Genomic DNA, 24,618 nt, shown 5'->3' on the forward strand with positions numbered 1-24,618 from the left:
GTATTTATTCTTTTAGAGAACAAAAAGGAGGGAATTGTTAGGACCAGTATGTCAGGCCAGAATCTGCACTCATGTTAAGCTTCCATATTGTCTGGTCATAACTAGTTAAGATTCTGTAGTCAGCCTTTTGCTGAAATATAATTCATAAATGCACTCAGTTTCTGCTAAATTGCATTTCCTTTCTTCCTGGTCAGGATATTACTACGATACTTTTGTGTTGTCAATTTCCTGATGTTTTAGTTAGAATATAATAGAATGGTTCTCTGCAAGAAGCAAAATAGTGTAATATAGTTGCTAAAGATTCAAGGTCTCTTTTGATAACAGACAATGAATAAGCTATGTATTCAGACATTGCTTGTATTGGGAAAGACGTCCCAAAAATCACGCCACTAATATGTCCTGCCCCTAAATCACGCCTCTAGTCAAAGCTACGCCCAAGACACACCTAGGATACGCCTATGTTACGCCTCTAACCAATATCTTCTTTTTTCTGTATAAAAGTCATTACCCTATGAGTAATAAATTGAGACAAAGGATTTGAAACCTGGCTTGCGTTACGTTTCATTTCGTTCGTCTACCAGGCCTGAAAAGTTCATCAAAAATCGAAGATAACAGTGGCAGGGCGTGAAAGCTTCTCCGGGGAAGTCTGCTGCAAAATGGTGCAGATTGTGTATCCAGTCACAAGGCTTCAGTTTTTCTTGGCAGAGGAAAGGCTCCTCTCAGTTCTGAAGCATAGGCGAGGAAATTAGGTCTTCCTTCAGTTGGGTATATGAGGATGATGATGATAAAGATAATTATTAAGGTTTTAACGCGTAGGAAGGTGAAAGAAAAGTCGGAAGTTCCGTAATCAGGAGACGCAGAGCGGCGACTAGTCTGAGGAGTCGAGACCATGTGGCTGATGGGAGAGACCGGTATCCTCTTATTTTGCTGTTGACCTGTTGGCTGGAGCACGCACCACGGTGGACTACCCATCAATTTGATTCAGTCAGTGGAGGACTACAGAGGTTCTCCAGGAATGTGAGTTCTATTGGTATATGTGTTACATATCTTACACATTTCCAGGGACCCGCAGCCTAGTGGGACAGTTTCAGGACTTTACAGGCGGGCGGATACTTTAGTTCTCTTTATTCATTCAAGAAGATGAAGAGAAGAGTGCCGGTAATAAATGTTGAAAGTGAGGTTAGTAAGAATATCGATCAGCCAAGTTCAAGTACCGAATGACGGGAAATGACAAATACAAAGAAATATCGTCTCTACAGTGAAAGTTATTTAGCAATGTGTTTTACATGGACTGGAGATGAACACTATTCGACTACGTTGTGCATTGTTTGCTGGAAAAAGCCAACAAATACTGCTATGGTCCCGGCTAAATTAAATCAACATTTTTCTATTAATCACAGTAATTTGTCAAATAAATCTGCTGACTACTTTAAACGTCTTTTGGACTCACAAGGAAACAGAGTAAGCTTTTTGAGAAAAAAAGTAACTATTAGTGAGAAAGCTTAAGAAGCCAGCTACTTATTAGCTGAGCTTGTTCCACAAAAAAATTAAAAAATTACACTACCGTTGAGAATCTAATAATGCCTGCATGTGAAATCATAGCAAAAACAATGCTAGGCAAAGAAGCTGTAAGTGAATTAGCGAAGATCCCATATCTAATAGTACTATTAGTAGGCGATGACCGGTCACGAGATATTGACGAGGTTGTCTAAAACGCTAAAAAATTGTAATTTTGCAATCCAAGTCAACGAGTCTACAGACATAACAAGTAAAGCTCAACTGTTGGCATTTGCAAGATTTGAGTACAATGGAGAAATAATTGAAAACTTTCTTTGTTGCAAGGAACTTGAGCAAACTGGTCGTGGGCAATATGTGTGCAACATGTCTTCTTATTTAGAGTCTCGTGGGATTGTTGTATTGAAATATGCACAGATGGCGCCCCCTCAATGATTGGCTCAATAAAGGGATTTATTACTCTTGTAAAAGTAAAAAATCCAGATGTTATTACAACCCACTGCTTTCTTCATAGGGAAGTTCTTGTTTCTAAAACGATTGGAGAAGATTAGAAACATGTTCTTGATACAGCTATTAACATAGTTAACTTTATTAAGCAACGTCCACTGCAGTCCCGCATGTTTGCAAAAATGTGTGAAAACATGGGAAAAGACCACGTTACTCTTCTTCCACACACCGAAGTTAGATGGCTTTCAAGGGGAAAAGTGTTGACACGCATATTTGAGCTACGAGAGCAGCTCCAGAAAACAATAAAACTGTTTTTTCCAATTATCTTGCAGACGAATCGTGGCTGCTGAAACTAGCATACCTGGCAGATATTTATGAACACCTAAATATGTTGAACACCAACATGCAAGGTCCCAAGTAAAATATGTTGACGTGTACAGACAAACTTGTAGCATTCAAAAAATAAAATTGGTGTTTGGAAAAAAACATCTTTTAAAAGGAAATTTTGAAATGTTCCCCCACTTTTCTCGGCTACAGAGCAATACTACGGGCAACCACCATGAAGCCATTTAGCCCCCTGATTTACCGCCATATAGAATCTCTGGCTGAAAAGCTTGCCAAATACATCCCTTCTTTGTCATCAGGAGAGTATGATTGGGTCAGGAACCCTTTCACAGACTATTCAAGCAGCTCAGAAAATATACTCGGCCTTCAGGAAGAAGAACAATTGACTGAACTGATGTGTAATCGCACACTAAAAATTAAGTTTAACGAACGGTCATTAGAAGTGTTTTGGATATCAGTCCAAACAGAGTTTCCTGCCATCTCCCAGAAAGCTATAAACATATTGCTGAAATTCTCAACGTCTTACTAGAGCGCGCACGCATTTTCATGTTTAACGAATATAAAAACCAAACAGAGGAATAGACTGCGGTCTGTGGAAGAAGAACTTTGTGTGTACCTATCAAAGCTGCGACCACGGATTAAAATGTTGTAGGCAAAAAAGCAAGCCCAAGTTTCACATTAAATTAGGAAACAATTAGAATCAAATGTTATTGTAATAAAAGTTGTATTATTTTCAATTGTAAATGTATTATAAAACATTAAAATGTAACTTCAAGGGTTCCTCCAAACAAAAAAAAGGTTGTGAATAACTGGTCTAAAGTTAAGGACGATCAAATTTCAATTTTGATAAAATGTTAGCCATTTTGTATGACCTATGCAAAAAAATATTGCTTTTCTTTCAACAGAAACCACTGTGGCAGATTCACCGAGTCAAGAGAACATGAAAATACAAGATTAAACACTGGCTCATGTGGAATAACCATTTACCATCCATGACTGCACTACATATACTAGTAGACAGCTACCCTTGAAGGGACAAAAACAAAAATATTATGCGTTCACCCTTGTGTGAGGCTCATTCCTGTGCTGTAGTAATAAATAGCAAGGACTTCAAAATAAAAATGTTGTCAAGAGACCACAAACCAATGTGGGAGATTTAATTAAGAATCTGCACAGAAAGCAAAGAGTAATATTTCACTATTCCGATAATGAAAAACAGAGACCTGGAAGCAACACGAGCTCCTGTTAAACCCAGAGCGGCTTTGCGCCCTGGGAATTTCTTAAGAAGGAACACCTCTTATTTCACTGTCACGAAGGAAACCACAAAATATTACAATGTTGATTAGATATCGCAAATAGTATTCCCACATCAGTGCATTTATGTGCCAGTCTTCTCTGAGAATTGAAAATGTGAATGCTAGCACAATTTAAACACACACAGTTATATAGATATAATATTTATACATAAAATGTTGTGTGTAACTTGTCAATTGTAGTTAGTTGGCTTCTCAGGAATCAGAGGACCCTTTCACTGCAATACAATATTTTGCTGAATATTTCTACACACTAGTTCAAGTCAGCAATCATAGCGGAGTACAAATTTGCAATAATTTTGCCGTTTATATGTGAAATCACTCAAAAGTTAGTAAAACAATGTATTCTGGTTTCTTGGATACAATGTAAAAAAAATACCAGTGCAATACTGGAAGTTCTATACAGGCATACCCCGGTTTAAGTACACTCACTTTAAGTACACTCGCGAGTAAGTACATCTCGCTCAATAGGCAAACGGCAGCTCACGCACGCGCCAGTCAGCACGTCCTGAACAGCAATACCAGCTCCCTACCTGTACCGAAGCTGTGCGCAAGCGGGGAGACTATAGAGCCTGTTACAAATGCGATATTTACATCAGTTATGCACGTATATGACGTTTGCAGTACAGTACATGCATCGATAAGTGGGAAAAAGGTAGTGCTTCACTTTAAGTACATTTTCGCTTTACATACATGCTCCGGTCCCATTGCGTACGTTAATGCGGGGTATGCCTGTACTACAGAAATTAAAGAAGTGCAAGAAGATTCTATGTACATTGAGAGCGGATTTAATGGTCAGCTTTCAGCAGACATGCCCCATATAGTTTACCCAGTCCCCCTAACCTTAATTCAACGTTTGATGGTGCAAATATGGCTTTGTATAGTATTCACACTGCACATAATGATGAAATACGCAGCATGTCGATAACTGCTTTGCTGTTGATACAGCTGTTGTTGTATCATAAACTTTAACAGCTCCAGAAATGCATTAACCCTGTGCTGCTTGGTTCCACGTTAAAAGGGAATGGTCTTGCCAACATTGTATTGTTTCACAACAGTAGACATGAAGTAAAACTTCTATTAATGAAAAGAAAATATTGTTTGTTTTTTTTAAAGCTTTAGCTTGATGTGGTTGACACAGGGAAAACATTTTTAATAAAGAACAGATCATTTCAGAAAGTATGACATTATTCCACAATGTGTGAAAAGAAAACTAACAAACGGAGTATTTTTGTTTTCACTGGATAACATAGGAAATCTGTTCCCTTTCCCTCAGTTCCAAACATATGTGCACACACTTAAGGTGAAAATCAACTTTACTTGTCCAGCCAACCCTTACTTTGTTTTTGTTGTTATTTAGAAAAACAAGAATAGGGGTATACATTTTAAAACATAGAATATCAAACTGCTTGTCATTCAAATGAAATAAAAAAATGTGGGTTCTGTAATTATAAGGTGGTTGCTTGTACAAAATACAATAAATACACAATACAAGTATGTACAGCATATTCATGCAAACATGTAGCACATCATTTTTTTCTATATTATGATCATATCCTGGTGGTTTTAACTTATGAATAGGCGAGCCCTTCATAACAATTCCCTCAGATAACATTTTGGGTTTTTAAAAAATAAATAATAATAAAAATAAAAAAATGGAAACGTAGAAATACTGAATGTATTACAATGTTATGCTATATCCTAAAGCAGGGGAGTGCATTCTTTTTCCCCTGCACCCCCCTGCTGGCTTTCCCCCTCTCCTCGCGCCCCCCCCTTCCCCCCACCCCTCACCTTGATTCAGACATCCTGGCAAAGTGACGTCACATGACGCGTTGCCATGGCGACGCATCACCAGGAGCATCTGAATCAAGGTAAGTGAGGTCTACAGAGGCCCTGCAACTCCACTGGCATTCATTTAAATACCTTTGGGAAGCGTGCAGGGGCCTCTTTAAACCATGCAGCGAATCTCGCGCCCCCCACTTTGCGCACCGCTGTCCTAAAGAACCTCTGAGCTCTACACAACTGCTCTAAAGCTTGGAGAGGTGTGGCATGCACTAGTGTGTTCAAATGATTACAGCATGATATACCTTTCAGTATATTTGTTAACTACTCCTTATATATGAGTCAGACAGTTGTTGTAAAAACAATACGGAAAAAAAAATGCACGATTTCAGATAAGCGGCTGTAAACATTTATGTTTGATAATGAAACATTGGTATCACGCGAAGTAAGAGGATAATTAAACAAGGATGTTTTGCTAGTAGAGGAATGTGTTGTATAATTGGAGCAAGGTTCTCAGGAATGTGCAGCTACTGATTCTGTGCTCAAAATTTGGACAGACATTAAACAAAAATCAGATGATTCTGTCATACCACCTGCCACGCAGTTTCACTTTACTCCTCACTGTAAACTACCTGTGTTTCGCTTCAAAGCATGGGCATGTTAAGTTATTTGGAAATCACATAACATACCCTTCAGTTTGCTTATCTAGTGCAGGGGTTTCCAAACTACGGCCCGGGGGCCACATCAGGCCCCCCGACAAGATTTTACCTGTCCCGCAGCAACTTGAAATATATATAATTTTTGCTCATTGTGCATCCTTTCCCAGTGTAAGCACGGCATCCTTTTATAATTGTCACATTTTTCTTTTGTTCTGAATCATATCATGCGGATTGCCCCAAAAAGATCCAAATGAAACTTATTCATTTATAAAATATTTGGCCTGCGAAAATGTGTAGATGTGTCCCTCATACTGAAAAGTTTGGAGACCACTGGACTAGTGGGTGACAAACTAGTGGCATCAAAAATCGTTACATATACAGTAACATTATATAGATTTTTTAAAACACACACATGTCCTCAATGGGTGTAAATATGAACACAGTCAAATTCCTTGAATGAGGTCCTGGGTGCTTCCTCTTCAATAATTATCAAACTGAGAACCTATGAAGAAAGTACACCAAGGACCACCTATTGTGCATTAACCCAGGGGTGCGCAAACTGGGGGGAGCGGCGGTTGCAAAGGCCCCGCGCTCTTCCCCAAGGCATTTAAATTAAATGCCGGGGGATCGCGTGAGGCCTCTGCAACTTCCCTTACCTTGTCTTCGGTGACACTTCGCCATGGAAATGCTTGCCATGGCAACATGACACCACGGCGTAATTTGACGCCAAAGACAAGGTAAGGAGGGGGGCGCAGGGAGAAAAGTTTGCGCACCCCTGCATTAACCTATTATAACAAAATATAAAGAAATTGAAATAATTGCACTCACAATCTTAGTGCTTTATAAAGCATATCATTCGAGTTCTTTTGAGAACCAACGATGCTGGGAGATGGTTGCACAGCTCCTGCAAATGTCTGAAGGTGAGAGACTGCCTCATTGGATGTGGTAATTAATGATAGCTAGCTGCTCTGTATCAAGGTAGATTGGCAACTTTTCTGTAAGTTTCATCAATGACTTTACTGTCTTACTTCCTTTCTCTATACCTCTTTGAGAACATTGATAGCCATGTCCTTTCATTCCAGATTCACATGAAAGTTTATTTTTTTATACATAAACCTAAATACCTGTATAAAAGGGGTTAATTTAACTAAGTAAACTTGGATTGTAGCCACCCGCCATATTGCCGATCACCCGAAATGTGGAGTGCAGGTAGGAGCATTCACATCACCTGCAGTCCGGGTACCCATAGCAAAGGGACAACGCCAAGTGGGACACGGCTGCTAGGAAGAAAGGACTTGGGCGTTCAGAGGATTCCCCATCAGCATTGTTGGTCAGCCGAACCCTAAAAGGACTCAATTGATGTGCTTTATTTAAAGCATTGAGATTAGAAGTGAAATGATCTATATTTCTTTATGTTTTGTTACAAAAGTAGCGGGACTACTGTCGGTTCAGCCCACCACTTTCAGGGGCCCATCCTCCTCGCTTATTTAAGCAGCCGGAACAGCGTCCTCACAGTTCTACAGGTGCCCCCCTGTTCCCACATCCCTCCTCCCTTAGGGCCCTACCAGAGGCAGTTATACCATGGAAGTAAGTCAGGCCCAACTAATGAAATCGCAGTCTGGGTTGGCTCCCCCTGCCGCCGGGTAAAATCCCTATACACCCCACTCCACAGGTGTGGGGAAGCTGGTGGAGAAAGAGTGTTACAATAAAGGTTAATACACAATAGGTGGCCCTTGGTGTGTCTATGTACATATACACACACACACACACACACACACACCAAAAAAAAATGTTAAAGTGTATGTACACATTATTCCACTAGGTATGCTATTTGATGGCGAGTTTTAAACATGAGGTACAGCAAATATTATATATTTTTTTCCTTGTGGCAATTTACAGTATATGAGAAACTATTTAATAGAGTTTAATAATGATTAGCTAAAAAGCCCACAGATGGCAACTCTTCCAATAGGCAAAGTGTAAGGGGAAGAAGAATTAGGACAAAACTTTTTCTTCACTTGGACTTTTGCATCAATATTGCAAGCAGCTAATGTATGTATGCATTTATTTATAGAGAGCTATTTACATACATAGCACTTCACAGCAGAAATAAGTGACATAACACATAATGGGAATAAGTGCTTCAGACATAAAAGTAACAATAGGAAAAGAAGTCCCTGCCCCGAAGATCTTACAATCTAAGTGGCAAGTACAGTAGGGAGAACCTACAGAGACAGTAGGATGGTGTTCTGACAAGTACGTCTGAAAGGGGCCAAGGTGTATATTATCAGCCACGGAACTACCCATATGCTTCGTTAAGGAGATGTGTTTTAAGATGGGTCTTAAAGGTGAAAAGAGAAAGTGCTAGTCGGATATTGAGGGGGAGGGCATTCCAGAGGTGTGGGGCAGTCAGTGAGAAAGGTTTTAGTCGGAAGAGGGCTATAGATACAGTAGGTGTAGACAGAAGAAATCCTTGAGCATAACACAAGAGTTGGGATGGTGTATAGCTAGAAATTAGGATGGAGATGTAAGGAGGGGCAGAAGAGTGTACAGCCTTAAAAGTGAGAAGAATATTTTGTGTAATACAGAATTTGATAGGAAGACAGGATAGGGATTTCAGCAGGAGAGACACAGACGATTTAGGAGAAAGTAAAGTGATTCTTGCAGCAGCATTTCGGATAGATTGAAGGCGAGACAGGAAGGCCAGCCAGCAGAAGGTTGCAATAGTCGAGACGGGAGAGAATGAGGGCCTGCATTAGCAGTGGAGCGACAGAGGAAAGGGCGAAACTTTGCAATGTTACAAAGAAATTAATACAGGTTTTAGCTACATTTTGAAAGTGAGATTTGAATTTGAGGGGGGGAGTAAAATGTGGCACCTAGGAAGCGTGCTTGTGATACTGGGTGTATGATAGTACTGCCAACAGTAATTTGGAAAGGGGGCAGTAGGGCCAGGCTTGGGAGGAAGTATGAGGGGCTCCATTTTTTACATGTTGATAAGTTTTAGTCGACAAAGGGCTATCCAGGATGATATAGTGGAGAGACATACAGAGACTTTGGTCTGTACAGCAGGAGTAAGGTCAGGGGTTGATAGGTAAATGTGTTTTATCAGCATACAGTAGATGTGATAGTTGAACCCAAGAGGTGTTGGTGTAATATTACTGTTTGAATTTCTGCTACAGTACACTACTTTTTGTGCTGATCATTTACAACCAATCATTGTGATAGGTATGAGACATATATACATATAATAGCCCCTGTTTAAGGTAATGTCATAAGAATAGGGGAAAAAATTATGTATATCAATTAAATATTTTAGGGAGTCCTTACTTTTAATATGTTTTGGGTTTCATTCCATTTGTTTGTCCATTCTTTAGTTAATGCCTCTACCTGGAAAACACAAATAAAAAATAGTTATTAGTAGTCTTCAGTTTAAGCTTTATTAATGGCAAAACTTTATTTTTCAGTTATAGAAACAGATGCATAGGTCACAATTTACTTAGTGGAGCTGTTATATTAAAAATAATAATAATAATACTAGAGAGTCCCTAAACTTGTTTGTAGCACTTTTTAAACAAAAAGCACTTTGTTTTGCCAACAGGTACAATACTTCAGCTCCTTAATCAGTATGAACTCCACAGACACTTACAACAAGTAGTTAACCAGTTAAATGTGTATAAGGACTGCTCTTATTAACTCTTCCAGGACTTTTTTTCCTTTTACAATCTATCATTACTATACTTTTTAAACTTCTTATATTATGAAACAAAATATTTAAAACAATGTATATAAAGTGCAACATGGCCGACTATAACTTTATTTCATCCTTTGTGCATGCTGCTAGGAGGACTGCATCTTTAGGCCGAGTCCCCGCTGGCCCTGAGCGCGCTCATACTTGGGGAGCGCTACAAGCATGAGCGCCGGGTGTCCTGCATGTACGCGCGCACAAGGGGGGTGGGGGGGACATTGTGGGTAGTTGAGCGTGCGCGGGGACTTACATATATCTATATATGTAAGCAACCGCCGCAAGCGCCACCCGCTCAGCGCTAGCGGGGACGCAGCCTCAGACTGCCAAGTAGTCATTAGAAAAACTGCAGTCTCGTTGTAGCAGCTTGTATAGTACAATGATGTCTGGCTGGCACATTATTCTAATGTACATATATAAATATATCCTGCTCTTCTTGATTGACACTTTTTTCCCCAGTGTTTCTTTTGCAATTTGGAAACAACCTTTGCACCCATGGCATAATTATTTTATTAAATATAACCCATCTAATTGGCTGGTTGAAGCTACTACTAAACAGGAAAAAAAATAACAACCTGTAAACTGCTCTAAGATTCAGACGGAAAATACGAGACAGTGTTCTTCTACAACATAGTGTACAGTATTAAAATATTATTTCTGATGTATCAAAATCCATCCTCAGATGATCTAAAAATCAGTGGTGAGCAAACTTTTTATGCCGAGCCTCCCTTTTCATCCATGACATTTCTCGAGGCCCCCCCTGCCTGATGTAATCAAAAGCACATGACGTCAGCGCACGTGAGCTGGTTCAGCCAATGAGGGCAACCAGCTATGTAACGCCCCCGCCACGCGTCTACAAAAAAATTATTTATAACACAAATTACATCACTTAAAAATAAATATTATGATATTTGTCTAATAGCGTCCCCATTTCTGATGTATTATTAATCTCTCTCTTCCCACCACATTAGGACCTCAGGACATCTCTCCCCTCTTCCACAGCCTCACACTCCTCTCCCAATCTCTCCCTCTCCCTGTATTTCTCACTCCCCCTCGAGTGGCTCTCTATCCCTCCCCCCAGTGTGTCTCTCTCTCTTTCTTCCTCCCCCTAGTGTGTCTCTCCCTCCTGCCAGTGTCTCTCCCTTCCGCCAGTGTCTCTCTCCTTCCCATGTCTCCCCATGTCTCTCTTTCACCCCCTCTCCCCATGTCTCTCTTTCACCCCCTCTCCCCATGTCTCTCTTTCACCCACTCTCCCCATGTCTCTCTTTCACCCACTCTCCCCATGTAGCTTTAACCCCCCTCCCCATGTCACTCATCCCCCCACACACACAGTGACACCCCCCCACTCTCTGTGTCACCCCCCACACTCTCTGTGTCACCCCCCACACTCTCTGTGTCACCCCCCACACTCTCAGTGTCACCCCCCACACTCTCAGTGTCACCCCCCACACTCTCAGTGTCACCCCCCACACTCTCTGTGTCACCCCCCACACTCTCTGTGTCACCCCCCACACTCTCTGTGTCACCCCCCACACTCTCTGTGTCACCCCCCACACTCTCTGTGTCACCCCCCACACTCTCTGTGTCACCCCCCACACTCCCTGTGTCACCCCCCACGCTCTCTCAGTGTCACCCCCCCACGCTCTCTCAGTGTCACCCCCCCACGCTCTCTCAGTGTCACCCCCCCACGCTCTCTCAGTGTCACCCCCCCACACTCTCAGTGTCACCCCCCCACACTCTCAGTGTCACCCCCCCACACGTCACACTGTCAGTCTCACCCCGCTCCCCATGTCCCAGTCTCACCCCGCTCCCCATGTCCCAGTCTCACCCCGCTCCCCATGTCCCAGTCTCACCCCGCTCCCCATGTCCCAGTCTCACCCTCCTCCCCATGTCCCAGTCTCACCCCCCTCCCCATGTCCCAGTCTCACCCCCCTCCCCATGTCCCAGTCTCACCCCCCTCCCCATGTCCCAGTCTCACCCCCCTCCCCATGTCCCAGTCTCACCCCCCTCCCCATGTCCCAGTCTCACCCCCCTCCCCATGTCCCAGTCTCACCCCCCTCCCCATGTCCCAGTCTCACCCCCCTCCCCATGTCCCAGTCTCACCCCCCTCCCCATGTCCCAGTCTCACCCCCCTCCCCATGTCCCAGTCTCACCCCCCTCCCCATGTCCCAGTCTCACCCCCCTCCCCATGTCCCAGTCTCACCCCCCTCCCCATGTCCCAGTCTCACCCCCCTCCCCATGTCCCAGTCTCACCCCCCTCCCCATGTCCCAGTCTCACCCCCCTCCCCATGTCCCAGTCTCACACTCACACCCCCTCCCATGTCACACACACACACACTCACCCACCACGCTGATGCAAGAAGGAGATGCTGCTGTGTAGCTGTGTAGCACAGCGCCACCTAATGGCCAAAAGAGAAATTGCAGCTACAGACTGCTTTTTTCTCTGCTCCTGGCAAAAATCGCCGCCGCTGCTCGCGCCCCCCCTAAAACAATCTTGCGCCTCCCAGGGGGGGCAAGCTCCCCAGTTTGCGCACCGCTGATCTAAATCACATACTTTATGTTATTTTTCTATTGTCGTGCTTTAAGACTAATGTCTTTCTTCAATTACAAACTATATAGCTCGATCATAAAAAAAATGTTTTGCGATAATGTAAGATTTTCTCATCATTAACATGCTGCCACCAATATCTAATATGTTACATTTTAATAATGATTCTATCAAAATAACAAAAAGTGCAGTAGATCATACACTGCACATTTAACACAAAAATGGGTATGACGTTGTTGGATAGATACATTGCCCGAAAGACTGCTATCAAATCTATGAATTCAAAAAACGCAATGCAATCATTTGCACATGGATTAATTATCATTGTGCAATTGGAGTGACAAATCGGATGGGTAATAGGTGCCCGATGCTCGGAGTAACCATTTTGTTTTTTTGAAACTCCACTACAATTTAAGAGGCTGTCAATAGAAACATCTGAGATCATAGTATTGGAATTAGCTCAAGCACATAGCATTGATCGTTGTGCATGTCACTGCTGTTCAACAGCAGTGTCACATACATTGTTATGTGGTTTATGCCAACTAATATGCCCACTTTGAAATGAGTTTGTTCACTTTAATTCGCACTACCACGATTAAGCACTCCACATCAACTCCAAATAACACATTATTTTGCATTCCAGGTCCAAGAGTTTAAAATTATTCATCGAGATATGGCAATAAGGATTGATAGGTCAAAACAGTATCTAAAGACTTACACGAGCTTCATTCTGCTGAAGTTTCTCTTCCATACTTAAAGCTGTAGGAGAATCCAGGAGTGCAATCTTTAAGAGAAAAAACAAATTGCAAAGGTTTGGAAACAAATCCCTTATCACACATTTTAAGATGTGGATGCATAGTTGAGTGTCTGATTAACTGAAAATTAAGTTGTAAAGCTAAAGTACTAACACAGGGGTGGGCTAACTCCAGTCCTCAAGGATGACCAAAAGGCCAGTTTCAGGTTATACAGAGTGCCTTTCCTGGTAATGTACAGGTTAATAAAGGCTTCAATCAGACTTAGAACTTTGCAACTAATATTGACAGATTTACTATAAATCATTCTTCCTGTTATTACACAGGTTATTAAGAATTTATATTAGCGTTAGGGACCCCTGAATTGTGGTCTGCCGTGACGTTGGCTCAGGGGCTTACAACAATTTTGGGCAAAAATGTCAAACTAAAAGACCATTTTACTTAATAGATATTTATACATATATATTTAGGCACTGTACCGTGTATGATTTTCACTGGATGTGCTAAAACTGAGCTTTGTCTGTGTTTTATGTGCTGTCTCTGGTTTTAAACAGTTTCAGGATATCCCTGCTTCAGCACAGGTGGCTCAGTCAATGACTACGCCACCTGTGCTGAAGCAGGGATATCCTGAAAACCTAACCTGTTGGTGTCCTTTGAGAACTGGAGTTGCCCATAACATGCTGGGAATGTGGAACAGTGTCAAAGTAATTAAACATCTACTTTTTCTATATTGACCAGTCTTTACAAAAAAATGACCACCCAATGCAGATTTCAGCTTGTAAATAGTTAAAACTTTTAGCCAAACTGAAAAACAGAAATACATATTTAACAGGCATACACCGTTTACATGCCCTGCAATAAAACATGAACTCCACATTGTCTGATAGAGAGACATTTGCTAATCAATGCATTCTGAGATAGTGAAGGAATTATTTATACAAATATGGGAATACTGGGAACACAATATTTCTTTAAAAAAAAAAGAAAAAAACGTAACAATGAGATATTAACAATTGATTCCAATTCCATGGGGACAATTCTAGGGTAACGTACAGAACCACAATGTACCCCATCCACATCAATGCGAATGATGTCTAGTCATCCTCACCATCCTTCTTGATATGTGTCACATGGACCTGTAGTATATTTGCTTTGCACAGATAAAGGAACAATGCTGCAGAGCAGAGAGAATAGGAGATTTCGTACTCGTATTCAAATGACCTACAGTACTGTATGGCCAGCACTGAGGCAAAGAAAAGGTAACTGGACTTAATAGTTTTGACTCGTTCCCACCTGGAAGTGGTACATGTTTACCCAAACCCAAATACATGGAATGAAAGCGATAATGATCTCATTAAGACCTTGAAATACATGACATTACGCAAAGAATGTTAATCATAAGTCGAGAATTAAAAGCACTAACCTGATTCCCCTGAGCAAGCAGGGCTTTCAGGCGAACTATTTCAGCTCGAAGCTCACGAATTAGTTTCACGTTACAATCTTCATTAATGGTTGGCTTGTTGATGATGTTTTTGGCTCGATTTGCATAGCGAAGTGTACTTAAGGTCTCTCCATAATTGATATCAGCAGGCGAAATAGCTGTGGAAAATAAATTCAAAGAAATTATTCAGCACCTTAAGCTTCAATGAGCAGGAAGTTAGTTAATAATTTGAAAGTCAAATAAGCCTCCGTTGTTTGGGGGATTATTTGAATGTGTGTCTAGCTCCGTTTTGCATGTTAATATGTTTTACCATAGATTTGGAACACTGTTGGTAAAAAAAAATTAAAAAAAACAAAAAAACACAGTACCCACTGTGGATTTATTTTGAATTATAGTTGCATTGACGGTCTCCTCTACCTCCTAGGCGAAATGGTCACCAAACCGCAGGACAATAGGACACCGCCACAGAGGGCATTTGCAGCTTCCTATTGGACAGTCACGGGCGCCATGTATGAAAAGCCAGGAAGTGCACCCACACGGATAACCAAGTGTCTCGGGAACCGAAGGGTCCCCAAAGCAAAAAAAAAAAGGACGTGAATACTGTAAAAGCCTTTATTTTAATTCTGCACGAGAATATACAGTAGCTATATCTTTAAAGCAAAATGGATTTCAATGTATAAAGATAATCAGTAAATTATTTACCGTCCCACCGACTTCTTGGCATTAAAAAAATGTTTTACAGTAAGTACGAAAAGTGCCAATTACCTAATTTGTACATTTTTTGCAGTCAAAGGCATAATATAGTGAATATTACATAATACATTTTTTTCAATTGTAGGCGATTCATTTGTATTGTAAAGGTTATTTAAGGATTTTTCTGACCCTCCATGAACTTTTATGTTTAAAAAACATCCAACTACAGTATAAGACAATTCCATGGCAAAAACACACTTTGTAAACTAGATTAGGCTGAAAAGTGTCATCCAACATCAGGTGTCGCCTCATGGCAGAGCACAGCTTAGTAAATATGTTGGCTTTAATGTGGTTGATGTAATCATCTTCAAAAGAACAAATAGGCCATTGGTTGGCAGCATTGCTGCCTGCAAACCAGTCTATCAGGGCAGGGCCCGGCCAAGTTCGACAGGACAGGTTTTAAAGATTTCTTCAACTATTAATTAACAATGAACCCAACGCTAATTATCTCTAAGATAACTTGTATGGGACTGCACAGAGAACCTGGTCTGTTTTCTTTTTAAAAGGACAGAAATCAGTGGAGCTTTGTAAATTTGGCATACAACAGCGCCACCTGGCTGCTTTTGCAATAGCTCAGGCAATTAAGGTTAAAAACATAATGATAGTGTGACAACTGATCTGGGTTATTACTCTTAATATGGATGCATATACATTATATTGGACTACGTAAGAATGCAACATTAAGATGAAATATAGCATGTACCCTAGCACCTTTAAACTCAAATATAATGTTATATTTAGATGGCCAATGACGAGTGGATAGATAAGTCCTCAATTGCATTTACAGCCAAACTTTCAAATGCTTTGTGAAAAGTAGGTGATTATTAAACTCTTACTGGCAATCATTATGGTTTTAGAGTTTCCTCCAAGGCTATCTTTTAACAGCCAAGTCAAAACGGAATCCCTGTAAGGCACAAAGACTTGCTTTTTCTTTGCAAGATGGTTGGTTGCATCCTGAGATAAATCAGCTGAGAAAGAAAAAGAAAGAAAATGAAATAATTGCAAAACCTCCTATTCTCCTCAGAAAAAAAAAAGAGAGAAGTCCTTCAGGACATTCTTTTAAACTAAACCAGTCAGAAAATTGAGAACACATTTTTAACCACTGACATGCTTGATGGGCCTCGTATGCAATGCCTAGGTAATTGCAATGCACTGCACAGTGCTTAAGAGGTTAAAGCAATAATCCCAATCATGCAGGATAAACGGAGAGATTTAAAGAGTAAATGTAGGTGCTTACCTAAGGCAGAAATGACATTTCCCAGAGTAACTAAAGATTTGTTAATGTTTCCTCCTTCCTTTAATCTCACCCCTGTAGCACCACTGGCATCTGCTCTCTCACTTCCAGCGAGATCCACTAAATGAATCTTGCTAACTGTTTCACAAGGCATCTCGGCGTCAAATTTAGCCTGACGAAAAACAAATTAAACAAATTAAATTGAGCACGTTACACTTAACAGAATGCTAGAAGGGGATAGTAGCAAAGAGAATCCCCAATAGGGTAAATACATATGGAGTAAAAGTTACAAATCCATATGGGTCTGAGGCTTCCTGGTACTGTATATTCACAAAACAGGCAAACTAGCTGTTTTGAACGGTCTTAATAAACCACTGCAGTTTAATGAAAAATTGCCAAGCAGACATAAATATGGATATGTGACTCTCCATTACAGACACCATATCATAATAGACTAACAACTATTTGTGTAGTGACTAATCAGTACCAAAGTATTTATGAGTAACAATATACTGTACTAATACATATGTGACTAGTTACAATACAATACATAAAACTGTACAAATAAAATGACCAGTAACATGAAGTGCTTTGAGCTGATAATATACAGCTAACAATTAGTACACCATTGGTGCGCCCAATTCACCCTCCACTAAGGGCAAGTCCATATATCTGTAACAAGTTCCCAGTTGTGCTCTACTCACTAGTCCACAGAAAAAAACGACATTCACATTAAACATAAAAGAGAAGACACAAAATAATAAAAGGGACGAGAAGAAAAAGAAGAACTAATAATGCAATATGTTTCAAATGTATATAATATATTAGTACCATATAATGGTCTCTCACATATTGCAAGTTCTTTAAGGCAAAGTTAAACTCTCTAGAGCCTCAGATCCCAGTACTCCTAAGCAGAGAGGCAACCTTTGCCTTAAAGCAGGGGTGCACAAACTTTTCCCCGTGCGCACCCCTGCCTGCTCTCCTCGGCACCTTCTCGCGCGCCTGCCACCTCTCTCTCCCTCTCGACCCTGGCGTGGACGCGCGGTGTCATGTCACGTCGCTGGAAGGGAAGGTAAGTGTATCACAGAGGCCTTGCATGGTGCCCCAGCATTTAATTTAAATGACTGGGTGGAGAGCACGGAACCTCTATAACTGCCTTCTCCCCCCCCCCCCGCCAGAAAATCTAGAGCCCCCCAGTTTGCGCACCGCTGCCTTAAAGAACTTGCAATATGTGAGAGACCATAGGATGGTACTAATATATTATATACATTTTGTACTTTTTATGACCATATAATAATGTCGGCAAAATGAAGCTATGGCTCTTTAATTGCCAAAGGATTCAACAATGAGCGAGTAAAAATAGTTTGCTGTACAGTATCTTACCCACCCAATAATACATTTTTGAACTAATTTTTTTAATATGGTAAATAACGTACCATTTTACCATACAAATACAAAAACAAACACAAAAAAAACACTTAAAAAAAAAAAAAAAAAATCATTGTAAGGGTCCTGTAGAGTGTGATGAGAATGTAAAACATAATTAGAACATTACACTTTTAATGGTACGTTAATCAAAGTCTCTGTTCAAGCTTTACAGGAGTAAACCGTGCATCTACAGTTAAACTTTAATCATGATGAATACAGGGTTAATACAACAGTCAGGGTTCCTCACTGCAACTTATTTATAGTTTTGCAATGGGAAATTATGATTATTAATTCAATGGGCTAAGTTTTTGAAAAATATATTTAAAATGCACAATTCACACATTTCTCAAAAGAGAAAAATCGGTATTAAAGGAACAATCCATGCAATATCATACAGGTGTTTTTTCTTTTAAATAAATCAGTAAGTGACACTTGGATTGCCCCCAAGCCATAATTTGTGATTACAAATTAAAATATATATATGTTTAGATGGAAATAACGTTCTTAATGAATAGCTGAATGAAGGGGTAAATGCCTCGGCTTCACTTCAGCGATTCGCAATCTGTCAAAACATACATTCTGTAGCATACTATTCATAGCCGCACATTACGAGATCATTACAGTTTCTAAATATGACCAGGAAAATTGGTTTTAATGCAAATTCATTTAGGTAGCTAACTAGTAGTAAGATTTCAGTAACCTCGGGGACAAAAATCAACCACCACATGTACGGTTCCAATTAACAATGCACATTTGCCATTGCTTTTTCGCTTTCCTTCCGTTGGTAACAGCAATAATTAATTCCTAAAGCCTACATCTGAGATCCACGTTTCAATTAACAATAGTGTTCTTAAGCAGGAGGCATTAAGACAATTATTGCGTTACAGCTACAATACCTGAGTGAAGTTGATGGTAAAAATGGCATGGGACCTGCTGCTGACATCATTCATTCCAGTGGCAGCAGTAGTTCTATTAATATTTCCAGCATCCATTAGTTCTTCTACGTCACTATAATTCTGAACTAAATGCTTTGATAAATCTGTAAATGCAGTAGGGAACAGAAAAACACAGGTGTCTGTAGACGTAGGCATGCATTTCAAGACAAACCTGCTGTATCAATTACTACCAAAAAATTATTGGTGAACGGTCCGACTAGAAAGATTATAGCTGCCTTATACAGCAAGTCACAAAGACTACATGGTACAGTATGGATCACTCCAATCATTTCGAAATTGGATCAGGTGAGAGGGGAAAATTAAAGGCAGTGATGAGGGATGGAAGAAGAAACAGCTATCTGCTTAGTGTGGGAAGTGGATTGACGATGTCACTTAAGTAGCATCAAGTTTTTATCACCACACAAGTCCTAGTGGTGACGTTACACATGACTAGAGATATAGAATGCTACATTGTTCCCTCTGGTATGTCATGGTTGGGATATACTGAGATATACTGATAATGGAAACTATATTGGGGTAGTCTGAGTTCTACTGGAATAGGTTGTATTATCTGGGGGGAAACGTGTCGCTCCATCTGTCCAGTATATTTAGCTAACTTATCTTCAAGTTAAGCATGTAAAAAAGAACAAATCTGAAGTGGTCAAAGAAAAGCAACTGAAATGGCTCAGATCTGCATCAAATGCGTCATTTCTATAAATCTTTAGATGCTTTGTACGTGGATTTAAAACGTGAAGAGTAAATAATAATAGTATGTTCTTATATAGCGCTGCTAATTTTACGTAGTGCTTTACAGAGACATTTTGCAGGTGCAGGTCTCTGCCCTGTGGGAGCTTACAATCTATGTTTTTGGTGCCTGAGGCACAGGGAGATAAAGTGACTTGCCCAAGGTCACAAGGAGCCCACTCCGGGAATTGAACCAGGTTCCCGTGCTTCCAACTCAGTGCCAGAGTCAGTGTCTTAACTCACTGAGCCGCTCCTTCTCCCAAATATGACTATTATTGCTAAATGTTCATTTTTGGGAGGGAAAGTACGGTACAAAACGACAGCATTTATTTGTATTTGTGAAAAGAAAGGAAAAGAAAAAAAATGCCTCTACCTTCAACGTAGGGGCCTTCTTTCGGATGCTCTCGAACTCTTAAATTAAATGTTTTTGATGATTTTCTCCTAAGCAGGTCTCTTACCCTCTCATTGTAGATTTCTAAATAGCTGCAGGAATAGAAAAGAATATCTATGTTACTAAGATGGCAAAGTTTGGGTATAGAATATTTGTAACACCACTTACTCGGCCACTTTAGGCAGACTTGATATACAAACATATACATACAGGCATACCCCGCATTAACGTACGCAATGGGACCGGAGCATGTATGTAAAGCGAAAATGTACTTAAAGTGAAGCACTCCCTTTTCCCACTTATCGATGCATGTTCTGTACTGCAATCGTTATATACGTGCATAACTGATGTAAATAACGCATGTGTAACAGGCTCCATAGTCTCCCCGCTTGCGCACAGCTTCGGTACAGGTAGGGAGCCGGTATTGCTATTCAGGACGTGCTGACAGGCGCATGCGTGAGCTGCCGTTTGCCTATTGGGCGATATGTACTTACTCGCGAGTGTACTTAAAGTGAGTGTACTTAAAGCGGGGTATGCCTGTATATCTATTTTTCCCATGTGCATGCATTACTAAAATGCAATTTCATCAAAAGGTACACCATTAGTTATTAAGTCATAAGTAAAAAAAAAAAAAAAAAGTGTGACAAATGCTTTCCGCCATACAATAATGATAAAGAACACTTCTGAGGTCTTAGACAGATCCCTAAACCTGCCTTGGCCCATACAAAAAAAGCATATAGTGCTTCCACTGCAGCCAGGGACTCTGGGTAATGACTGCTCATTAGTGTTCTTTATCATTACCGATTTCGTCAGTAGTCAGCCCCACATGTAATTTATGGCACAGTAGGTACCAGAGAGACTAGAAGTGTAGCCACTGCTAATCATTGTGGGACCTACTCTACCTGTAAAATATTTCACTGCACTTTAGCCTCTCTCATATGTTCAATTTGCATCTTTTAATAACTTTTTTTTTTTTTTTTTTAAGCAGCAGCAGCTGTGAAAAGTATAGCCTGCCAATGTGTAATCTTGCATTTGACCACCTGCTAGGAAGTATATTAAATCTACGAATCGAAGATGAACGGTTGCGAGAAAATGTTTGTGAACCCCAATAATAATAACAGAAATTCCATATAGTTTTTCCATGATAACCTTGACCAAAACCAGGCCTTTTCTTAAATATCCAAAAGGGTTTATAGTAATCAATTCCACGTCTTTTGAAACAAAATGATGTATGAATTAGACCAGCGGTGCGCAAACTGGGGGGCGCAACCCTTGGGGGGATGCGAGACTGCAGGCGGGGGGGCGCGGGGTTTACAGAGGCCCCGCGCGCTTCCCGAAGGCACTTAAATTAAGTGCTGGGGGAGCTGCAGGGCCTCTGTAAACCATACTTACCCGTGACTCCGGCGGCTTCATTTTTTGCGTCGCCATGGCAACGCGGCATATGGATACATTTCGCGGGCTTGCAGTGAGGCAGTTGGAGCAGGGAGCTGGGTAAGTGAGGGTGCAAGGGAGCAGTAGCCCCTTGCACTAGGCCAGTTAACCACATAGGCCCCAGATAACTGTTACCATTGCCCCAGTTTGTGGTTGCTTCAGGGACAGGCCCTATGTGAGTAATTCTGCCCCTTTAGCTGTTTGGGTTAAGTTAAGGAAGCACTCAGTGGCGCGCAGCCTGATTCCTGGGTCTGGGCTCAGACTCCTATAACCATAGAGACTATCTTCACGGAGGCCACGCCAAGCAGTGACTGCGGCCTGCCGCCTGCAGACGGATCCACTCAAGGTGGAGACGGTGCGGTACATGGTGATATTATCGAAGCTGTAATTCACCCCATGCGTAGGAGGACGTCGCGTCGGATCCGGCGGATCCAATCCAGTTGTATTGCAGCACCCATGGCTGGAGCCCGGGCAGGTATCTATAGTAGTGCACCAATACATCAAGGGATAGCGCTATCTCCAACACATTGGGTGGGTTTGGACATAAGGGACATCAGGGAATTGGTGTCCAGCACCCAGGTACTTTGGGAAATATATATGGTGATGTGTGCACCCGGTGCACTTCCATGTGTGTGTGTGTATATGCATCCTGCTGTGTGGTACAGGGTACCTAGGTTATTAGTAGCAATAGTAAAACAGTTGTTAGCATACACTGTGTGCGTGTCTTATTATTGTGATTCCTGTAAGAGGACCATCCCACTCAGGTGGGAACCCTTACAGGTGGAGGCGCTGTGTTCGACGACGGATCAGGTAACCCCAGGCTCCCAGTGGCGGAGTTTCAGGCCTTCTGTGAGCCTATCAGGTAACGCACCACACCGGTAACACAAGTGTAGATTTCCCCACATGGTCCCTATCTGCGATTGGGGGGTGGAAAAGGTGTTACATAAAAAAAGTGGCAGGTCCCCAATCCATGCAATACAGGGAAAAGGGAGACCAAAAAGCGCACCAGCACAAACGGAGCAGGAAAAAACCAGAACAAAAAAATGATTAAAAGGGCACTTTAATGTGGCAAAAGACCCATCCAATGCATTTCGAACGTCGCAGCGTTCTTTTTCAAGAAAAAGAACGCTGCGACGTTCGAAATGCATTGGATGGGTCTTTTGCCACATTAAAGTGCCCTTTTAATCATTTTTTTGTTCTGGTTTTTTCCTGCTCCGTTTGTGCTGGTGCGCTTTTTGGTCTCCCTTTTCCCTGTATTGCATTGAGTAGCTGCACAGCTTGCCTGCCTGCCCTACCAGGATGTGAGTATTTGCATATTTTTCAGGGGAACCTGCCAATGAGACATATGGTGAGTGGGTTGCACCACACACCACCTGTCTTCAGGAGGATAGTACCCATTATATGACACAATAGGTACTATATCAATTGTTAGTACCCTGGTACAGTGGTCTGGCTTATTATCATTTTGAGATATACCTGCATTTGAGCGCTTCAGCTATTTTCCATACCCCAATCCATGCAAGAAAGCCCTCAAATGTCAGAGTTGTAGCAGTTCTGTAAGGCGGAATGGGCCAAAATTCTTCAAAATCGATGTGAGAAAAGGACTAGGGGTTACAGGAAACGCTTAGTTGAATTCATTGCTGCTCAAGGGGATGCGACCAGGTACTGAATCTAAAAGTTCACATACTTTTCCACAAAATGATTCAACATGTGTGAATTAATAAATGTTGAAAAAGTATCCTGTTTGTGTGTCATTTGTTTGATCAGGTTATCTTGATCTATTACTAGGTCTTCGATTAAGATTTAATAAAAAATTTAGGTTTGAAATATGTGAAAATCCTAAGGGAAAATCCTACGGGAAAACAAACTTTTGCCCGCGTACCATGCCAGAGGGACGCTTGCATTATCATTTATATATGGCTGCACCTTTCATGACCACATTTACGACTCATTGAATAAGAGCTTAAACATATTGGAAAAGAACATCCTAATTTTTGTTTTACAAATTTAATTATACCTAGGTTAAAGACAACGCTTTTTGTTGGTATTATTTCTTTTTTATTTTAAGTATGGATACAAATATAAATATAGATAAAGTATGCACAAAATGGACAACGTCTTTTTTGACATACATGGATTCATTTGAGATGACACAGCAAGAAGTACATTTCAAAAAGCTTTCTAACCAAATTTATGAGACCATAATAATCAGTATTCAAGGAGAAAGTTCAGCACCTTGCAATAAAGATTACATGAGAAAGATAATCAGTATCTGGTTTTTTTTCTTTGCAAAGAGATGTAATGGAATAATTGTACTAAAGACAACTGGTCTGTGGAATTCTATATTTATTAGATAGCAACACAAGGGGGTAAAATAGTATATATGAATGAAACGTCTACTTCAATATCCATTTATGTTAAAACACAAGTTCCTGAAAATAATAAAAGATAAATAAAATACTATTTCTTAAGTTTTTATTATTTGTTACTACTGCTTGGCATATATCATGTTCGAGAAATTATATGTTATAATTATACTTTAAAGCAGCAATCCTGTTATTACTTTTAGAGAAAATGATGTATAGTCCCTAAGAAGCAGAATTTCTAGAGAATCTGATACAGCCAGCGACATACCGTAGGTCAGGGGTGCGCAAACTCTTCTCACTGCGCCCTCCTGCCTGCTCTTACCCACTGGGTTAGATCAAGGTTGTCGTATTAGTCCAGTTATTTGGGCAAAAATAAGTTCAGTGCTACATAGTCCTAACATCTTTCTTAAAGTGGATGTTAATTAAGTAATAATCCCCAAAGAACAGGGCATTACTGGCCAATAATGCCCTGGCTGAGTGTGAGTGAGAGAGTGATGCCCTTTCCTATATACAAAGTATTCACCATACATCGTAGCCTACTACAATTGCTCCACTACTGTACATTTTGGTCCAATATGGTTCTTTTAACCTGTACCATGAACTCATTTTCTGCTGTTGGAGCTTCATAATTTTTATTTTTTTAAGCAGTGTGTTAAAGCAGCAATACTATATTCCACTCTCCCCCTTTTTTTCTTTCTTATTGGTATATGTAAAGCATGTGGCAATGTATAATCCTACATTCTTACCTAAATTGGCAATCGTTTGGTGCTCCTGTTATAAATCTGTAAAAAT

At 40.7% G+C, this 24,618-nt stretch overlaps 1 protein-coding gene across 6 annotated transcripts in view; it reads right to left on the minus strand.

The window, feature by feature from the left end:
- The window catches only part of KIF16B (kinesin family member 16B), a 318,925-nt gene that overhangs the window by 273,988 nt on the left and 20,319 nt on the right, over window positions 1-24,618 (minus strand). For all 6 annotated transcript variants that reach the window (XM_075596069.1, XM_075596068.1, XM_075596070.1 and 3 more), the window contains 7 exons: window positions 20,012-20,121; window positions 18,856-18,998; window positions 16,535-16,703; window positions 16,134-16,265; window positions 14,527-14,702; window positions 13,070-13,135; window positions 9,389-9,448 (listed from right to left, as the gene is read on the minus strand). In XM_075596069.1, the coding sequence (XP_075452184.1) occupies window positions 9,389-9,448; window positions 13,070-13,135; window positions 14,527-14,702; window positions 16,134-16,265; window positions 16,535-16,703; window positions 18,856-18,998; window positions 20,012-20,121 (856 nt within the window). The remainder of the gene's footprint in view (window positions 1-9,388; window positions 9,449-13,069; window positions 13,136-14,526; window positions 14,703-16,133; window positions 16,266-16,534; window positions 16,704-18,855; window positions 18,999-20,011; window positions 20,122-24,618) is intronic.

The sequence above is a fragment of the Ascaphus truei genome, chromosome 4, assembly GCF_040206685.1.
Source record: "Ascaphus truei isolate aAscTru1 chromosome 4, aAscTru1.hap1, whole genome shotgun sequence".
Taxonomy (NCBI): domain Eukaryota; kingdom Metazoa; phylum Chordata; class Amphibia; order Anura; family Ascaphidae; genus Ascaphus; species Ascaphus truei.